This window comes from Camarhynchus parvulus, chromosome 26, assembly GCF_901933205.1.
Source record: "Camarhynchus parvulus chromosome 26, STF_HiC, whole genome shotgun sequence".
NCBI lineage: Eukaryota > Metazoa > Chordata > Aves > Passeriformes > Thraupidae > Camarhynchus > Camarhynchus parvulus.
The window spans coordinates 37,262-56,809 of record NC_044596.1 but is presented as its reverse complement, the minus strand read 5'-3'; the positions used below and the strand labels follow the sequence as shown (position 1 = coordinate 56,809).

Sequence of the window (19,548 nt, the reverse complement as noted above, 5' to 3'; positions counted from 1 at the left end):
ATCCTCAATGTCAGCCTCTCGGCACTGCTGCCGGCGGCGGTGCCGGGCGCATCGCGGTTCTTCTCGTCGGAGGAGCTGCAGGAGCGGCTGTACCTTAACCGATCGCTCCTGGCAGCTACCACGGCCCAGCGAGTCCTGCCCTTTGATGACAACGTGTGTCTGCGCGAGCCCTGCGAGAACTACATGCGCTGTGTCTCTGTCCTGCAGTTCGACAGCTCCGCGCCCTTCCTCGCCTCCGACACCATCCTTTTTCGCCCCATCCACCCCGTCACGGGCCTGCGCTGCCGCTGCCCGCCTGGCTTCACTGGCGACTACTGCGAGACCGAGATCGACCTCTGCTACTCCAGCCCCTGCGGCAACAACGGGCGGTGCCGGAGCCGTGAGGGTGGATACACTTGCGAGTGCCACGAAGACTTCACTGGTTAGAGTCGCTGGCCAGCCCTTCCTCGTGGTGTCCATCCTCCTATTTCCTCATCCGGCTCCCCTTCAGCCCTCCCTCCCTCCCTCCCTCTGCCGGTAGACCGGTGGCACTGGGGCCATACCCCCTGCGCCCACCCTGGGACTCCAGCCCCCACGGGACCCCTGGTGGGGGGTGCCAGCCAGGGTGGGGGAGGGCATGTGAAAGGAGGGGCTGTCTTTGAGTTTCCATGGTAATGGGAGGTGATTGCCATGGTAATAGAGCTGCGGATAAAGATACTGGGGGGCAGGGAGGGAGAGGGGATCTCCACCCTCCCACTTAGGGTGCTTGGTGTCACATTGGGGAGCCCTGTGAGTGCCAGGGGGGGAGAACTCAGGGGTTACTGGGAGATGGGGAGGAGACAGGACCCCCACTCCCCATTTTTGGGATGCTGGTGCCATTGGGGTATCACACAGGGGAGCCCTGCAAGCTGAGCACCTGAGGGGGGCCACTCTGGGTTTAATAGGGAGGTGTGGAGGGAAGATGGGACTCCTTACCCCAGTTCTGAGGTTCTGGATGTCGCACAGGGGAGCACTGTGAGCTGAGTGCCCGAGGGGGCCGCTGCACCCCAGGGGTCTGCCGGAATGGGGGCACCTGCCTGAACCTGCTGGTGGGGGGATTCCGGTGTCAGTGCCCCCCCGGGCACTATGAGAAGCCCTTCTGCACCATGAGCACCCGCAGCTTCCCCCCGCACTCCTTCCTCACCTTTCGTGGCCTCCGCCAGCGTTTCCACTTCACCCTGGGCCTCACGTGAGCCTGGGGGAATCTGGGGAGGTGGGGGGTGATGTGTGCCCCTATGGGTGTCACATGGAGTGTGGGGTAGATGGTGATGTTTGTCCTGTTGGCATGAGATGAGGTGATGGGGTGTGAGGTGATGGGTGTCTTGTGGACACTGCATGGGTGCCCTCATTGGCATAATTTGGGATGTGGGATGGTGGGTGTCACAAGGGCATCAGATGGGGTGGGGATACCTCATTGGCATCATGTGGGATGGGTGGTGAGCAGTACCCCATGTGCATCAAATGGGCTGTGGGGTGATTGTGTGTGGGGTGATGGGCACCCTGAGGGCACAGGGTAGGAGCAAAGGGTGTGGGTGACCCCTTGGCATGGAGGGCAGTGGGGTGGGGGACACCTTGTTAGGGCAGGGGCTGATGCATATGAGCATCTCACAGTGGATACAAGGTCATGGGGTAGGGCATGAGGGGTGTGCCTTGGGGCATGGCAGGGTCAGGGGGTGTTGGGGAGTGCCAGGGAGGCACGTGGGATTGCAGGGTATTGGGGCCTGGCACTGCACTTGTGTCCCGGCACTGCACTTGTGTCCCCCAGGTTTGCCACACAGGAGCAGGATGGGCTCTTGCTGTATAATGGGCGCTTCAATGAGCGGCATGACTTCGTGGCACTGGAGATTGTGGACGGGCAGCTGCAGCTCACCTTCTCAGCAGGTACGTGCTGCCCCTGCCACAGCCTGGCCCTGTACCCTGACACCCTTGTGGGCCCTGTATCCTTCACTGCATCCCTCACTTCATCCCAGAGGTTTCATCTTGGCACTGCTTGGCACTGCATCCTTGGCATCATATTCCTGGCACAGCATCTCTCATTGCATTCCTCACTGCATTCCTCACTGCATTCCTTACTGCATCCCTGGCCTGCCATTCTTGGTGCTGCCCAACACTGCATCCCCAGCATCCCATGCCTGACACTGCGTCCCTGGCACTACATCCTGGACATTCCCTTGCTAGCTGCCACCCCTGCATCATGTCCCCAACACTGCATCCCTGGCACTGCATCCTGGGCATGCCATTCCTGGCACCAGCACCCCTGCTTGCCTCTGGCTGTGTTACCCTGATGCTGTGCCTACAGGTGAGACCACCACCACGGTGTCACCCTTCGTGCCAGGAGGAGTCAGCGATGGGCAGTGGCACCGGGTACAGCTGCACTACTACAACAAGGTGGGGGAATGGGGGTCATGGGGGGCACAGTGTTGGGGGGAGTGTTTGGGGCAGACAGAGGAAAGGAAGATGGAGGGGAAGGGTGGGGGAATGGAGAGATGGGGTGGGTCAGGTAGGGGATTTGCGGCTCCTAAAGGACCCCTAAGGGATGTGCCCACCTATGGGGGTCCCAAGGGATGGAGATGGGAGATGGAGGAAGAGAAAGGAGTGGAGGGCAAGAGGGTGTTGGAGGGATGAGAATAGAGAGGAAATTTGGGGAACTCCAAGGGACTGTCAAGAGATGCCCCCATCCATGAGAATCCCAAGGGACCCTCACCCACTTCCTCACCCATTGGTCCCCTGAGGAATCCCATGTACTTTCCTCACCTGTAGGGACCCCCGAGGAATTGGAATGGGGGGAGGGAGGAAGAGGATGGCAAAGGGATGGAGGCTTGCAGGGGATGAAGGGGACCATTGAGGGGTTTAAGGGGGGCTGAAGGGATGGAGGGGAGTGTTGGGGGGTCTGAAGGGTGGGGGGCTGGTGGGCTGGAGGGACATGGGAGCGCAGTAAGGGTTGAGGGGTCAGAGGGCAGTGGGAGGATGAGGAGCAGGACAGAGGCTGCAGGATGGGGGTCCTGGGCCCCCCTGCCTAATATGGGGCCCCCCAGCCGGTTGTGGGGCGCTCAGGGGTCCCACAGGGCCCCTCAGAGCAGAAGGTGGCTGTGGTGACTGTGGACGACTGTGACACAGCCATGGCCCTGCGCTTCGGGCCCCGCCTCGGCAACTACTCCTGCGCTGCCCAGGGCACCCAGACTGGCAGCAAGAAGTGAGAGGGGCCTGGGGATCCCATGGGTGGGGTCCCTTGGGGTACCCACAGAGGGGTCCCTTGTAGGTGAACGGTACCTAAGGGTGTGGTACCTTTGAAGTCTTCACTGGTGAAAAGTCCCTTGGGGGGTCACAGATCCCTATGGATGGGGGAGTCACTGGAGGTCCCCATGGGTTTGGGGGGTTCTCTTGGGGTCCCCATGGCACTGGGGGGAAGAGGGGACTCCCTTGGGAGTCTGTTGAGTTCCCCATGGGGGAATACCCTTTGGGTGGTCCCTCAGGTCTCCATAGGTTTTGGGGTGAGTGAGTGTTCTTTGGAGTCCCCTTGTGACTCCCATGGGATGGGGGGTGGCTGGGTGTCCCTTGAGGTTCCATCAGGGTCCTCATGGGTTGTGGGGTCCCTCGGGGGTTTCTTGAGTCCCTGAGGTGATGGTGTGTTCTGCAGGTCGCTGGACCTGACAGGGCCACTGCTGCTGGGGGGGGTCCCAACACTGCCCGAGAGTTTCCCGATCCGCAGCCGGCACTTTGTGGGGTGCATGCGACACCTCCACATTGACCAGCGCCCCGTGGACATGGCAGCCTTCATTGCTAACAACGGCACCCTGCCCGGTGGGCTCCAGGATCGGGACACTGGGGAGGGGCTGGGGAGGGGCTGTGCTGCTTCCAGCAGGGGCAGATGGGGTGGGGGGTTAAGGGGTACCAGAGAAGTGTGGCTGTGTCCCCTGAATGATGGGAGGGGGTTCCAGGGCTGGAGGGATGGATGAGGGTCCAGGGATGGGGGGGATGCTGTGCTCCCTGGGTGTTGGATGGGCGTTTAGGGAGTGCAGGTGTGGGTTGAGGGGTACCAGGACCATGGCGCTGTGCCTCCTGAGTGTGGGGATGGGGTAATGGGGCTGGATGGGGGTCCAAGGGACACAGGGCAGAGCTGTGGGGAGGGGGTGAGAGGATGCCATGGCCATGGGGCTGAAGAGAGGTCCAGGGAACGGGCTGGGGCTCCCCAGGGTGTGGGGTAGGAAGTCAGGGGGTGCAGGTTTGCCAGGGCCACAGGTTGGGGGGTATAGAGTAGGGGTTGGAGGGGCTTGAGCGCTGGCTGGGGGTCCAGGTCTGGGCAGTGCTTGGCATCTCTGTGTCCCGTGGGTGTGGGGAGGGGGTGCCAGGCTCATGGGGCTGGATGGGGGTCCAGGGACACAGTGGTAGAGCATTCTATGTCTCCTGGTTTTGGGGTGGGGGGTGAGGGGCTGCCAAGGCCATCGAGCTGGAGTGGGTGGCACAGACAAGGCTGTGTCCCCTGGGGGTGGGGTGAGGAGGTGCCAGGACTGGGGACCTGGATGGGGCTGTATCCCGTTAGGGGTTGGGGATGTGGGGTGGGGGCTCAAGGGGTACTAGGACCATGGGGTTGGATGAGGGTTCAAGGATGTGGGGATGTCTGTGCCCCATGGGACTGGGGGTCCCAAGTCATGTGTGGCATGTGACCCCCGTGCCCCCTCACAGGTTGTCCTCCCAAGAAGACCCTGTGTGACACCAACACATGCCACAATGGTGGCACCTGCGTACATGAATGGGGGGGGTTCAGCTGCCGCTGCCCACTGGGCTTTGGGGGAAAAACCTGCCAGGAGGGTACTGGGGGGCCTGGGGGGACATTGTGGTGGGGTTGTGTGGCATCCATAGGCTAGTTTTGGGGCCATGGGGGGCATGGGGAGGGTCTCTGAGTGGGTGTGAGGGGTGTGGGAAGGGGGTGAGGGGCATCCCTGCTTGTGTTTGGGGGTCCATGGGGTTGTTTTGGGTTCATGAGGGGGTATGGGGGATCTGTGGGTGGGTGCAGGAGATCTGTGGGAGGGTGTGTTGGCATCTGGGGGATGTGCATGGGGTCCCCAGGTGGGTGCTGGGGATCTGAGATTGGGTATGTGAGAGGCCACATGGGGTTGTGGGGGGTCCTGGGTGGGGTGCGGGGAGACCATGGGTGGGTGTGGTGGTCTGTATGGGGGGGTGCATGGCCGTGTCATGGCACAGGCATCCCTGGGGTGGGCTTGTGGGGGGTCATGGAGTTGCCCCCTGTCCCACATGCATGCCCTGCAGAAATGGTGGGCCCGCAGCGGTTTGTGGGCAGCAGCTGTGTGGCGTGGAACGGGCTGGCACTGCCCTTCTCCCTGCCCTGGCCAGTCCGCATCATGTTCCGCACCCGGCACCCCCGCGGGGTTCTGCTGCGGGCGGGGGCCGGAGGTCGCCTGACCCTCATCCTGCAGGTGGGCACGGGGGAGGCATGGGGAGGGCACGGGGAGGCGAATAGGGGAGTTTTCCTGAGAAAGGGGCCGGGGAGGAGAGGTGGTTGCCGTGGGGGTGTTATTGATTTGAGTGGGGATCATTGTCACAGGAGGTATTGGTTTTGGTGTCATTGGCATGAGGGAAGTCATTGCCCTGGGAGGGTATTGACTTGAGCAGGAGTATAGGGGTGTTGGCACTGGGGCAGTACCACAGGTTATTGCTCTGAAGATGGGGGTGTTATTGGCATTGGGGAGTTGTTGGCACAGGGTTTATTACCCTGGGGGGGTCATTGGAATCGGAGGTATTGCTGGGGGGTTGTATATGGCCACGGGGAGGTAGTGGCATGGGGAGTTGGAATAGGGGAGTTACCCTGTGCCAGGGGAGTGTTGCCCTGGGGGGAGTCTGTTGGCATTTGCAGTATTGCTGTGGGGGGGGAACAGTGCAAGGGGGTGCCACTCCTTGAGGGGGCATTACCTGAGGGGTTGTCTTACTGTCCCAGGGGAAATTGTATTTCCCAGTGGGCAGTGCCTGGTGCCCATCAGGTTTTTGGGGTCCTTGACATGTCTACCCCTCACAGCTGAGCGAGGGGCAGGTGGAGGCTGGTGCCTGGCAAGGGGGGACCCGTTTGGCCACCCTGCGTCTACCCCAGGCCAAAGTCAATGACGGTGCCTGGCACCACGTGGAGCTGGAGCTGCGGGGGCGCCCTGGCCACAACCCCTCTGCCACCCTCCTTCTTCTCACCCTCGACTATGGCCGCCACCAGGTATGGGGAGACTGAGGCACAGGGGGCATCCACTCTGATGATTCCCGCATGCCACCGTGGCACCCCCTATGGCACCCCAAGGCACCCACGGGGGTCCCTGTGCCCCCCAGGCGGTGGGTGATGTCCCTGGAGAGCTGCAAGGATTGCGGCTGCGCACGCTCAGCCTCGGGGGGCTGCTGGGAGACAGTGGCACCGTGGAGGAGGGGTTCCAGGGGTGTCTGCAGGTATGGAGGTGCGGGCACCGAGGGTGTGGGGAGCATGGGGTTGAGGGTGTAGGGGAAGGGGGGTGGGCTTGGGGATGTGGAAGAGGGGATAAGGACATGGTCACAATGGGAGGGCGGCACAGGGACATGAACACAGGGACATAGCATAGGGCTTGGGGAAATGGGCACAGGGATGGGGGCACAGATGCTGGTGATGTGGCACAGGGTGAGGACAGGGCACAGTGAAGCAGGGCCTTACCTTGGGGATGGGGACAAGGGTATGATGAAGAGGGGCACAGGGGCATGGGTCCAGTGCTTGGGGACCTGGCACCGGCTTGGGGACATGGGATTTGGGAACATGACACAGAGAAGTGGGGGCATGGCAGGATAGTGGGAGGCACAGGGATGTGCACAAGGACAGGGGGACATGGGTAGAATGGGTGGGAGGCACAGGGATGTCACAGGATTTGGGGACGTGGAGTGGGGCATAGCACAGGACATGGGGACATGGGCAGGATGGAGAAGGGCGCAGGGATGTGGGTACAGGGAGATGACACAGGACAAGGGGACATCGGCTGTGTAGGCAGGACATTGGGGATGTACTGCATAGTGACATGGGGTCTGGCAGGATGGGGACATGGCTGTGGGGCACGGGTGTGACTGTGGAGGTCATGGGTTGTACAGGGGGTACCGGCTGGTGTTGGGGCCACTGAAGCACCCAGAGGTGACGGGACTGGAGAGGGGGGCTGGAGTGACATAGTGGGTCCTGGTGTGGGGTTCAGGGTGTCACGTGTTGTGGGGACAGACTGAACAGGGTGACACAAAAGGGTGACACAAAAGGTCCTGGGTAGTAGCGAGGGACATTGAGAGTGGGCATGGCACTGGGGCAGGAGGGGTCATGGCGGCTGGGGCATCACTGTGGTCACTGTCAAGTGACCCCACACAAGGAGGTTGGGTTGGGATGAAGGGGTGTCCCAGGTCACTGAGAGGTCACTGCAGGTAACACGAGGGTGTCACCAGGTGGTGCTGAGGTACGATGACAGGTGACATGACACAGGGGCTTCAGGGTGGCACAGTGGGTCCAGTGTCATGGTGGGGGAAACTGAGGACGGGGTGACACTGCAGGGTGGTCCAGGTTGTCCTGGAGTGTCCTGTGTTGTGGCAGAGGACACTGAGGTAGGGATGGCAGTAGGGCAGGGGATTTTAGGGTGACATGGTGGGTCCTGTGTGGTGGTGAGAGCACACTGATGGTGACACTGTGTAGAGAATTCTCGTGGTGTCTCTGGGGAATGGTGAGGGAAACTGAGGCATGGAGTGGATTGTGTTGGGGGGTCCAGGGTGGCTCAGGGGTCTTAGTGAAGACATTGATGAGTGACCCTGCAGGGCCTGCGTGTTGGGGACCCTGTGGTGACTGCGGATGCCCTGAGCTTGGCACAGGTGGCGCAGGTGAATGTGGAGGGGGGCTGTGCCCTGCCTGATCCCTGCGACTCGGGGCCCTGCCCCCCCCACAGCTACTGCAGTGATGATTGGGACAGTTTCTCATGCCGCTGCCACCCTGGTGAGCAGGGATCCCCCAGACCCCTGAAACCACTTCAACACATCCCAGACTTCCCCCAGTAGCCCTGGAACTAACACCCATGTAACAACCCCCTCTGCCACTCCAGTGAATGGGGACATCCTGAGACCTCTGAGGCCCCCCGAGCAGCCTCCCATCATTCCCTGACACTCTCCCGACACAGACTGACACCACCAGGATGCTGACACCCCTGTGACACTCCTCATTTCTACACCTTTGAATGGAGACACTCTGACATCCCCTGACACCCCATGGGACACTGACACCACTGAGACACCCCTGTCACACCCCCTACTGCTACCCTGGTGACCAGAGACCCCCTGGAACCTCCGACAAGTCCCAACACCCCCTGAGACACTGTCACCCCTCTGACACCCCCCACTGCCACCCGCATGAGTGGAAACCCCCCAGCACCTCCTGACAACCCTGAGACACTGCCATCCCCAGCACTGTCACCCTGTGACATATTGCCCCAACAACACCACCCTTCTGGGCACCACCCCTCCACCCCTGTCCCCAAGGCACTGCCACCCTCCCTTGTCACTGCCACTCCTTATTACTGTCACCCCTGGGCACTGCCCCTCATCCCCATCCCTGCCCTCTGTCAGTGTCCCCCGTTGTTGTCTCAAATCCTGTCCTGTGCCCAGGGTACTTTGGTGACAGCTGCGTCAGTGCCTGTGCCCTGGACCCCTGCGAGCCTCCAGGCACCTGTACTCGCCATCCAGGCACGGCCCCCGGCTATGCCTGTCAATGTCCCCCGGGCACCTTTGGGGCCCTCTGCCAGCACCGGTTGGTGACACTGTGGGGCACACGCGTGTTCTGGGGGGGCATGGAGCGCCTGGGGGAGTGGGGGCACAGCGAGGGACATCGGGGGCAGGGCGTGGGGTGAGAGGAGGGTGGGCATATGGGGCAGGGTGGGTGTGCAAAGGGCATAGTGCATATGTGAGAGCTGCAGTGGGTGTGCAAAAGGCAGGGGGAGCATGGAAAGGGCACAATGGCTGTGCAAGAGCTGTGGTGAGTATGCCGGGGTCACTGTGGATGAAAAGTGGTACTGTGGGTGTAGAAGTGGCACAGTAGGGGTGCAAAGGACACTGTGGGGGTACAGGTGGCACTGTGAGGGTACAAGTGGCCATGTGGGTATGCAAGGGACAGTGGGGGTGTACAAGGGGCCATGTGAGTTTACAAGTGGCATTGTGGGAGTACTCTGGCATGGTGCTCGAGTGCCAGCTCCATTGTCCCCAGGGAGGCGCAGCCATGCCCACGGGGGTGGTGGGGACACCCCATGTGCGGCCCCTGCAGCTGTGACATCACCCATGGCTTTGACCCAGACTGCAACAAGACCACGGGCGAGTGTCGCTGCAAGGTGGGATCTGCCAGCCCTTGTCACCTCCCCTGTCAACCCCTGCCATCCTCCTGTCACCTCTCTGTTTCTCCCTGCCACCCCACTGTCACCCTGTCACCTCCCTGTCATGCCCTCTCATGCCCCCGACAACCTCCCAGTCACCTCCCTGTCACCTCCCTGTCAGCCCCCTGTCACCCCATCCCCATGCCTGCAGTGACCCTGTGTCCCCCCAGGACAACCACTACCGCCCACCAGGAGGGGACACATGCCACCCCTGTGAGTGTTACCCCACTGGGTCACTGTCGCGCCGCTGCGATGCCAACACTGGACAGTGCCCCTGCAAAGCTGGTGTCATCGGCCATCACTGTGATCGCTGTGACAATCCCTTCGCTGAGGTGACAGCCAGCGGCTGTGAAGGTAGAGGACTGTCAACTTGTGTCACCCTGTGTCACCCTGAGTGCCCACTGTTACCCTGCTGTAACCCTCCATTACTCTCTGTGACCTTTTGTCACCTTATGTCATCCTGTGTCATTCTGAGTGCCAGTGACCAGGTATTACTGTCACTCTGCTGTCACCCTACTGACCCCATTGTCACCTTGTGTCACCCCACTGTCACTCTGTGTCACACTGGTGTCACCCTGCTGTCATCCTGTGTCACCCTACACCACTCTGTGCCATCCTGATGTTCACCTGCTCTGCCACAGCTGCCATCTTGGGGGCCAGCAAGTGCCATTGTCACCCTGTATCACCCTGTGTCACCCTATGCTGCCCTGTTGCAACCCTGTGTCACCCTGTGTTACTCCAAGTGCCAGTGACTGGGTGCTACTGTCACCCTGTGCTACCCTGCATCACCACCTCGATGCTTTTTGTCACCTGCTGTCACCCTGGCTGCTGGCAACTGAGTTCCACCAACACCTTAGTTGTTGGTGTAATCCCGTTGACACCTTGTGTTGCCCCACTGTCACCCTGTGTCACACTGCTGTCACATTGCTATCACCCTGTGCCACTATGCCACCCTACTTTTACCCTGTGTTATCCTTTTGTCATCCTGCTCTGCCGCTGCTGTCACTATGCTGTTAGCCTGTGTCACGCTGTGTTACCCTGGGTTCCAGTGACCAGGTGCCACTGCTGCCCTACTGTCACCCTGTGTCCCCCATTTTGATGCCCTGTTGTGTCTTGCAGTGAACTACGACAGCTGTCCCCGGGCCATTGAGGCTGGCATCTGGTGGCCCCGCACTCGGTTTGGGCTGCCAGCTGCAGCCCCGTGCCCCAAGGGCTCTGTCGGTATGTGGGGACATGGGGACAGGATGCGGGTGGCACTGGGCACACTGCCAGAATGGGGCTGGGGGTGACATGGTGGTGATGTCACTGGGACGGGGCTTAGAGGGGTGGCATTGCTTGGGTGGTACAGGGAGGTGACCCTGTGATTGCACTGCTGAGACATGGTGGGGAGAGAGGACACCATGGTGTCACTTCAGGGTGGTGATATGGTGGTGGCACTGCTATGGGATGTTGACATCAATGGGACAGGGCTGGGGTGTGTCATGGTGGTAGCACCAGTTGGATGGAGCTGGGGTGGGGTGGCGCCATGGGGCATCACTGGGACAGGGCAGGGGGGTGATACTGTAGTGGTGTTATTGGGTTGGTACTGGGGTGGAACTGCTAGGATGGGTTAGGGGTGGTGACACCTTGGTGGTACTACCAAGATGGAGTAGGGGTGACCTAAGTGTGGACTTGCTGAGATGAGGCTGTGGTGTCACTGCAAAGAGTGTGGCACTGGTGGCATCAGGACTCGTGACTGTCATGGTGGTGTCACTAGGGGGTGGCACAGGAGTGTGACACTGTGGTGGCACAGCTGGAACAGGGCATGGCACCACTGGGACAAGGCTGGGGGCACCACTCTGGCATCACTGCAGGGTGGAGCAGGAGCGTGACACTGGCAGCACTGCTAGCGTGCTGTGAAGTGAGGCTGCCCCATTGTCCCCATGGTGCACTCAGTGTCCCCATCCCACAGGCACAGCACTGCGCCACTGTGACGAGCACAAGGGCTGGTTGCCCCCCAACCTCTTCAACTGCAGCGCGCTGGCCTTTGCTGCCCTTCGCCCCTGGGTGAGCCGGGGAACACCAGCAGCAGCCATGCGACAGTGCCGCTGGGGCTCCCCTGACTCTGTGTGTCTCCCCCCAAGGCGGAGCAGCTGGTGGGCAACGAGTCCCGGTGGGATGCAGGGCAGTCCCGGCGCGTGGCGCTGGCACTGCGCGAAGCGACGCGTGAGGCCCGCGGGTACTTTGGCAGTGACGTGCACCTGGCATACCGCCTGGCAGGGGCCCTGCTGCGCCACGAGAGCCGCCAGCGCGGCTTCCGCCTCGCTGCCACCCAGGACGTGCACTTCACTGAGGTGGGCGTGAGATCACAGGGATGGGGACATGCCCAGATGGAGAATGGGCAAGGCGGAAAAGAGGTTGGGATGATGAGCGCTCCCATGGTGGGGGATGTGGGTGCATGAGCCCAGACACCAGGGTGATGGGCAGCCTGTTGGGGAGGGATATTGGGGCAGGAGAGCAGATACCCGGATGACAGGCATTGCGGAGGGAGGTTGAGGGAGAAGGAAGAGAGGTTGGAGTTACGGGGACCCCTTTGGGGAGGGCTGTATTTGGGCAGAAGGTCAAACACTGGGGTGATGGGCATCTGCAGGGGAAGGGGGGAGGTGTTGGTGCAGGAATCTGGGTGCCAGGGTGAATGGCACCCATTTGGGAAGGGTATTGATGAGGGATCCCATGCACCACGGTGATGGGCACCCACCTAGAGAGGAATGTTGGTGTAGGAGGTTTGATACCAGGGTGGTGGGCAGCCCTGAGCAGCGGGTGTTGGTGTGGCTCAGGGTGCAGCCTCAACTTTGTGGGGGTTCAGCACCCCCATTCCCCACTGCCAGTGCCAGTATGCCCCAGCCATAGAGTCCTGCAGGGGAGGTTAGGGATCCCCTGCCCAGACCCTAAAGTGCCAGCTCCCAGTGCCACTACCTCAGCCTTGCCCCCAGAACCTGCTGCGGGTCGGCAGTGCGCTGCTGGACATGGGAAACAAGCGTCACTGGGAGCTGATCCAGCAGACGGAGGGTGGCACAGCCCAGCTGCTGCAGCACTTTGAGGAGTATGCACGAGCCCTGGCACGGAATATGCCCCAGACTTACCTCAGCCCCTTCACCATTGTCACCCCTAACATCGGTCAGTGGGGACGTGTGTGGCCAGAGGGCTGTGGTGGGGGGTATCTGCCTGAAAACATAGGCATGCTGGGAGCATGTGTCTGCCTGGGAACACACATGTGCCCTTGGTGCGGTGCTGGGCACATGGGCATGGATATGCCTGGGGGATGTATGTGCTGGGGACAATGGACATGTGTGTGCTTGGGGACATGTGTGTGCTCAGGGAATGTGTGTGTGTTGGGGACATGGATGTGCGTCGGGGAACACAAACATGTATATACCCAGAGTATGTGTGCACAAGAACATGTGAGCTGGGAGTATGCATGCATGTCTGATGGGTACCTGGGAACATGTGCTGGGGACATGGACATTTGTGTGGCTGGGGAACATGTTCTGGGGAACATGGGTATGCCTAGAGGCCCGTGTGTGTCCCTGGGGACATGGGCTGTGGTCTGTGTGCCCTGGGGTCAGTGGGTGCTGAGTATAGAGGGTGCTGTGTTCTGTGTGTTCCAGGCTTGGTGGGTACTGGTGTCAGTGGGTGCTGGGGTCCATGTGCCCAGGGACATGGGAGGGTTGGTGGCTGCTAGTGTCTGTGGGTGTATGGATTCATTGCTCCGGGGCCGTTGGGTGCCAGGTCAGTGGGTGCTGGGCTCAGTGGGTTCTGGAGTCTGTGTGCCACAGGATTAGTGGGTGGTGGGATCTATGGTCCTGGGGTCTGTGTGCCCCAGGATCCATGGCTCTGGGGTTTGTGGGTGCCAGGGTTGGTGAGTGCTGGGGTCGGTGTGCCCCAGGGTCAGTGGGTGCTGGAGTTGGTTTGTGCTGGGCTTGGTGTGCCCTGGGATTAGTGAATGCAGAGGATAGTGTGTCCTGGTGTAAGTGGGTGCCAAGGTCTGTGTTCCCCATGGTTGTTGGGTATCAGGATTGGTGGGTGCTGGTATTGGTGTGTACTGGGCCTGGTGCGCCCTGGGATTAGTGAATGTTGGGGTCGGTGTGCGCTGGGGTCGGTGGGTGCCGGGGTCTGTGTGCCTCAGGGTTGGTGGGGGCCATGCTGGGCCGTGGTGACGTGGTGCCACAGTGGTGTCAGTGGTGCGGCTGGACAAGAGCAGCTTTGCGGGTGCCCGCCTGCCACGGTATGAGGCGCTGCGGGGGGAGAAACTCCCAGATCTGGAGACAACCGTCATCCTGCCTGACAACATCTTCCGGCCCCCCGAGGACAGGCGTGAGTCTGGGGCATAGGGGGGACAGGGGGCAGGGTTGGGGACCCATTTGCATCCATGGGGCTGGCAGAGCTTGGGGGACCCCCCATTTGGCCATGGGGACATGGCACAGCTGGGGACCCTGGCTGGTGGCTGGCAGGGATAGGGGAACCCCAGATACCCATGGGTTGACAGGGTTGGGAATCCCAGTGCCACCATGGGGAGTCCAGTGTGGCCACAGGGCTGGCAGGTTTGGGACCCCAGGATGGTACTGATAAGGATGCAAAGACCAGGAACCCCAGGATGGCATCAGAGATCCTGGTGTGGCCATGGCAGGGGGCAGGGTTAGGGACACAAATGTGACCATGGGGACCTCATTGTGGTCATAGAGCTGACAGCGTTGGGGACCCTGGTGTGGACATGGGGACCCCTGGAGCTGGAAGTGTTGGGGGAACCTTGTTGTGGTCATGGCACTGGCAGAGCTGGGGACTCCAGGGTGGCCATAGGGACCCCAATGAGGTCTCAGAACATCATGCTGCCCCCTGTCCACGGCCCCCCAGGCCCCTCAACCGGGCATGGGCAGGCACCACAGGGCACAGGTGGGCAGGAGGAGGAGAAGGAAGATGAAGCAGGCAAAGAGGAAAAAGTGGAAGAGGAGGAGGCAGGGATGACTGTGGTGACCCGGCACAAGCGCCGCCCATCCCTGGGTGAGGGCCAGGCCATCGTCAGCGTCATCATCTACCGTACCCTGGCCGGTCTCCTGCCCCAGCACTTCGATGCCGACAAGCGCAGCCTCCGGTGCCACTGGGGATGGGGGCCTGGGGGGCTGGGGGTGGCACATGGGGTGTCAGGGCAAAACCAAGCATCTAGGGGGCAAGGGAGATGGGGCCAGGGGTGTCCGGAGGGTTCCCAGGGGAGGAATGGTGAAGGGGACACATGGGGTGCCCAAGGCTGGGAGGCGCAGAGAGTGCCTGAGGATGGGGGGCAGAAGGTTGGGGAGGTGGCTCAAGGGATGCCCAAGGATGGTGCACATGGGGTGCCCAAAAAAGAGGGCACAGGGGAGAAAGGAGTGCCCAAAAAAGAGGACAGGGTAGAAAGAGGTGCCCTCACAGTGTCTGTGTGGTGCCAGGACACTCTGTGGCACCAAGGTGGGTTTTGGGGCACCCTGAGTGGGCTTCCTGACACCGGTGTCCCCCAGGGTGCCCAAGCGCCCCATCATCAACACACCGGTGGTGAGCATCAGCGTGCACACGGGGGGTACAGATGGCGTGGGGGGCATGGGGACCCCCCGGGTGCTGGCCAAACCCATCACCCTCCAGTTCCGGCTGTTGGAGACCCAGGAGCGCTCCAAGCCCATCTGCGTCTTCTGGAACCACTCTCTGTGGTGAGAGCAGGACAGGGGACACCCCAAGGGTGACAGGAACACCCTGGGGGCACTGGGACATCCCAGCAGAGAGGGACGTGGGATTGGGGATGGGAACACCTTGGGGAAGATGGGTACACTGCAGAGGGACAAGGGATCTCCCCAGGGAGACAGGAGATCTGGGTGTAACAACACCCAGGGGAACAGGGGATATCCCAAGGAACACTCTGGAGGGATGGGGACATCTTGGGGAGTCAGGGACAACATGGGGGGACACAGACATGCTGAGGTAACAGGGGACATGGCACACACCAGGGGAACAGGAAACACTGTGGGGGGAGAGGGGCCATGGAAGTGGGGGCACCCCAGGGAGATGGGGACACCTCAGAGGGGACAGCGGATGTGGAATGGGGACACCCTAAGGAGATGGGTGTGGGTACACTCTGCGGGTACAGGGAGCATGGGGAAGGGGACATCCCATGGAGACAGGGGACACAATAACAGGGATAAGGACACCTTGAGGCGACAGGGGACATGGGAATAGGGGACAGGGAATGTGGGGACAGGGCAGGATGGATGCCCCAATAACCCTGTGGGTCATGGGTCAGTAACATGGGAACAGGATGTGAGGGGGCAGCTCTAACCCTGGTGGATGTCAGGTAGGATGGGGGTGTGTCCCCAAATGGAGGGGTGTTCCCGGATGAGTGTCCCTGGTGGGTGAGTGTCCCCAGGTGGCAGCGGTTCTCTCTGCTGGGTGGATGGATGTCCCAGTGGGTGGGTGTATGTTGTCTGTGGATGTACCTTGTGGGTGTGAGTCCCTGTGGGAGAGTGACGCCAGCGGGTGTCCCCAGCGCATGTGTCCCTGGTGGATTTGAAGGGGTGGAGCTACACAGTGTTGGTGGGGTTTTGAGGGGCATAGTTGAAGTGCTGTGAATGCTGGTGGGTGTCCAAGTGTGTGACGCCTTGGATGGATGTCCTGGGTCGAGTGCGTGTCCCTGGGTGGAGGTGGATGTTCCCGGTGGGTGTCCCTCGTGGGTGTCCCCAGTGGGTGAGTGGGTGTCCCTGGTGGGTGTCACAGTGTGTGTGTATGTGTTTGTCCCTGGTGGGTGTCCTGGCAGATGTCGTGGCTCATGTCACTTTCTGGTGCTGTGCAGGGCGGGCAGTGTAGGCGGCTGGTCCGCACGAGGCTGTGAAGTCGCCTTCCGCAACCAGAGCCACGTCAGCTGCCAGTGCCACCATCTGACCAGCTTTGCCGTCCTCATGGACATCTCCCGCCGAGAGGTGGGGACATAGGGGGACACAGAGGGGTGCATGGGGGCACATGGTGACAGATGTGACACGTGGGATACACAGTGACCCTGGGGGCATGGAATGACTCAGGGTGAGGGCCCTGGTGGGGACATGGGGGTGGATGGAGACACTTGCAGAAATAGGCACAGGGTGTCAGGTGGTGCCAGGCTCAGGGGTGGGGCTTTATGGACAAGGGCGGGGATTTTGATAAAAGGGGAGGGACAGGGATAGGAGGGTCAGGGTCAGGGTGGCGGTGAGAGTGCTCATGGAGGTGGAACTGAGGGAAGTGTGGGGCTTAAGTGGGATGGAGCTAAATCCAAGGGGTATGGCTAAATCCAGTGGGTGGGGCTCCCTTAAGGCAGAACTAAGTGGGATGGGCCTGGCTATGTCAGATCTGGCAGAGCTCCCCCAGGTGCGGGTCCAGTCAGCATGAGTGGGATTCCAGTGGGTACAGCTGAGCAGGGTGGGCCGGTCGGTCTCCAAGGGGCAGAGCTGATGTGGGTGGGGTTACAAGAGGTGTGGTTGAGTGATGCAGGCGTGTTTTCAGGGGCTGTGGCTGAGTAATGTGGGCAGGGTTTCCTGGGGCGGGGTTGGAAACTGTGGGTGGGACATAAGGAGGTGCAGTCAGTGTTGTGGGTGCGGCTTCAGGGGGCAGGGTCCAGTGCAGGTGGGGTTGAAAGGGGCAGAGCTGAGAGATGTGGGTGGGGTTTTGAGGGCTGGGGCTTAGTGGTATGGGAGAGGTTTAAAAGGGTGGAGCTACAGGATGTGGGTGGGGTTTTGAGGGGCATGGTTGAAGCGCTGTGATAGGGGTTTCAAAGGGTGGGGTTACCGGGGCGGGGCTGAATAATGTGGGCAGGGCTTCCTATGGGCTGTGCATTGTGGGACTTCTCAGGCCCAGGGACTGATTGCTTTGTATGATGCGGATGTCTGGGGGTGCGTGCCACTGAGCACATGCCTGACATATGCCAATCCTGGTGCTGCAGAACGGGGAGGTGCTGCCGCTGGCAGCACTCACCTACGGCTCACTGGGCGTGGGGCTGGCGGGGCTGGCGCTGGTGGTCCTGGCCCTGGGGACCCTGAGGCGGCTGCGCTCCAACCGCCACAGCATCCGCCGGCATGGCACAGCTGCACTGTTCCTTGCACAGCTTGTCTTCCTGCTTGGCATCAACCAGGCCGATGTCCCGGTGTGTGGGAAAAGGGGGCTGGGAAAGGAGGGAAGGAGTGGGGATCACTGGGAAGGGCTGGTTGGGTCAGGGGATCTGCTGCCTTTGGATTGTTTGCGTTGGTGGGGCTGAAACGGGTGGAGCTAAGGAGTGGGCATGGCCATGGTGGGCTGGGCCTAAGGGGTGGCAGCTAAAAGACATGAGGACTATAATGGGTGGGGTCTGTCAAAGGGGTAGTGATCTCAAGGGGTGGAGTCTGTATAAAGGGGTGGGGCTTGCAAAGCAGAGGGTCTGATAAACGGGGTGAGGCTCCCTAAGGGATACATCTTATCTCAAAGGGGTTGGCTGTCAAGGGGGTGGGGCCCATCAAAGAGGTAGGGCACTCAAGGGGTGAGGCCCATAAGAGGAATGGGACCTTTTAGAGGAGTGTGACCTCAACAGGGGAATGATGTGTCAAAGGGGGAGCTCGGGGGGTTGTGCATATGGTTGGATGGGTGGGGCTGTGGGCTGGCACTGATGGGGCGGGTGCAGCTGGCGTGCACGGTGGTGGCCATCCTGCTGCAGTTCCTGTACCTGAGTGCGGTAGGCTGGGCGCTGCTGGAGGCGCTGCACCTGTACCGGCGCCGTAGTGAACCCCGTCATGTCGACCGTGGTCCCATGCGCTTCTACCATGTACTGGGCTGGGGACTGCCTGCCTTCATCACCGGTGAGCCCTGCTGTGAAACCCTGCTCTCATACTCACCCCATGCCCTGGACCACCAGCTGCCCACCTCCACCTGGGTCAACAACTTTTGGTGGCTACACACATCCTTCTAGGCTATGGCCTGCTGCCTGAATCTCACTCCCGCAATCAATTTGATGCATGGTGGGGTCCTATTTCCATGTGTAACCCTACACCCAGAATATAGGCCCACCCCCAAATTCATCTTTACCAGCATAGCCACACCCCTGGATATAACCCTGCCTCCAGCAGGATAGTCATGCCCAATCCAAAACAGCCCCACTCCAAGAGTTTAGCTCCACCCTTAACCACCATAGCCCCACCTTGATACATAGGCAGAGTCATAGCTATGCCCTTGTCTACCAGACCCAGTCCCCAAGATCTTAGACAGGCCCCATGGTCCATAATCCTACCCTCATTCATCATAGCTCTGCCTCCAAACTTTCAGGCACACCCCTGGGGTCATAGGCCCCTCCCAAAGAGTATAACCCTGGCGAACATTTTATCCTCACCGCAAGAGTTTAGCCCCACCCTCATCCATCATATCTCCATCCCAAGAGCATCTTTCCCAACGTCTTCAATATGCTCCCAGGGCCATAGCCTTTCTCCATTAATCGTAGTCAGATACTCCCCCAGGATCTTAGCCCCGTCCTCATCAGCATAACCCCACCTCCAGAGACTAGATCTGTACTAACCTCTTAGACAAGCCCCCTGTGCCTTATCCCTGCTCTCACCAACACCGCCGCATGTCCAAGAGCTTAGGCAAACCTCATTTGCATAGCGCTGTCTCTACCCAGCGTAGCCACACCCCCAAGAGCAGTACCTTCTCGCCAGCCCTGTGCCACCCATGAGCCATTCCCTGCCATTCCACGAGCCCCATCCTGCCATAGCTTCGCACTGTTTAGCCCCGCTCCTCCCACCTTAGCCCCATCTCCTCTTATAGCCCCATCCACTGAATTGGCCCCACTCCTGATCTCTCCTTTGCAGGGCTGGCGGTGGGGCTGGACCCCGAGGGCTATGGGAACCCTGACTTCTGCTGGCTGGCCCTGCACGACAGCTTGGTGTGGAGCCTGGCTGGGCCCTGCACTGCCGCCCTTGCTGTGCGTACAGGGCTGGGGGCTGGGGAGGGCATGGGACCCCCTATCACCCTGCTCACTCCCTGCACCCCCAGGTCGGCATCTTCTTCCTGGTGCTGGCAGCCAGGGCCACCTGTGCCACCCCCCAGGGCTTCCAGAAAAGGGGCTCAGTGTGAGTCACCCAGG

General features: G+C 60.9%; 1 protein-coding gene across 1 annotated transcript in view; it reads left to right on the top strand.

Annotated features, from left to right (window-relative positions):
• The window catches only part of CELSR2 (cadherin EGF LAG seven-pass G-type receptor 2), a 31,337-nt gene that overhangs the window by 6,256 nt on the left and 5,533 nt on the right, over positions 1 to 19,548 (top strand). Inside the window, 26 exon segments of the mRNA XM_030965642.1 lie at positions 1 to 421; positions 985 to 1,207; positions 1,784 to 1,899; positions 2,318 to 2,406; positions 3,054 to 3,211; positions 3,656 to 3,819; positions 4,702 to 4,827; positions 5,287 to 5,453; positions 6,050 to 6,235; positions 6,346 to 6,459; positions 7,822 to 7,996; positions 8,662 to 8,803; positions 9,257 to 9,377; positions 9,590 to 9,773; positions 10,539 to 10,640; positions 11,371 to 11,465; positions 11,543 to 11,752; positions 12,392 to 12,575; positions 13,629 to 13,772; positions 14,310 to 14,547; positions 14,948 to 15,133; positions 16,267 to 16,393; positions 17,386 to 17,586; positions 18,097 to 18,271; positions 19,274 to 19,386; positions 19,458 to 19,534. Of these exon segments, the coding sequence (XP_030821502.1) occupies positions 1 to 421; positions 985 to 1,207; positions 1,784 to 1,899; positions 2,318 to 2,406; positions 3,054 to 3,211; positions 3,656 to 3,819; positions 4,702 to 4,827; positions 5,287 to 5,453; positions 6,050 to 6,235; positions 6,346 to 6,459; positions 7,822 to 7,996; positions 8,662 to 8,803; positions 9,257 to 9,377; positions 9,590 to 9,773; positions 10,539 to 10,640; positions 11,371 to 11,465; positions 11,543 to 11,752; positions 12,392 to 12,575; positions 13,629 to 13,772; positions 14,310 to 14,547; positions 14,948 to 15,133; positions 16,267 to 16,393; positions 17,386 to 17,586; positions 18,097 to 18,271; positions 19,274 to 19,386; positions 19,458 to 19,534 (4,238 nt within the window).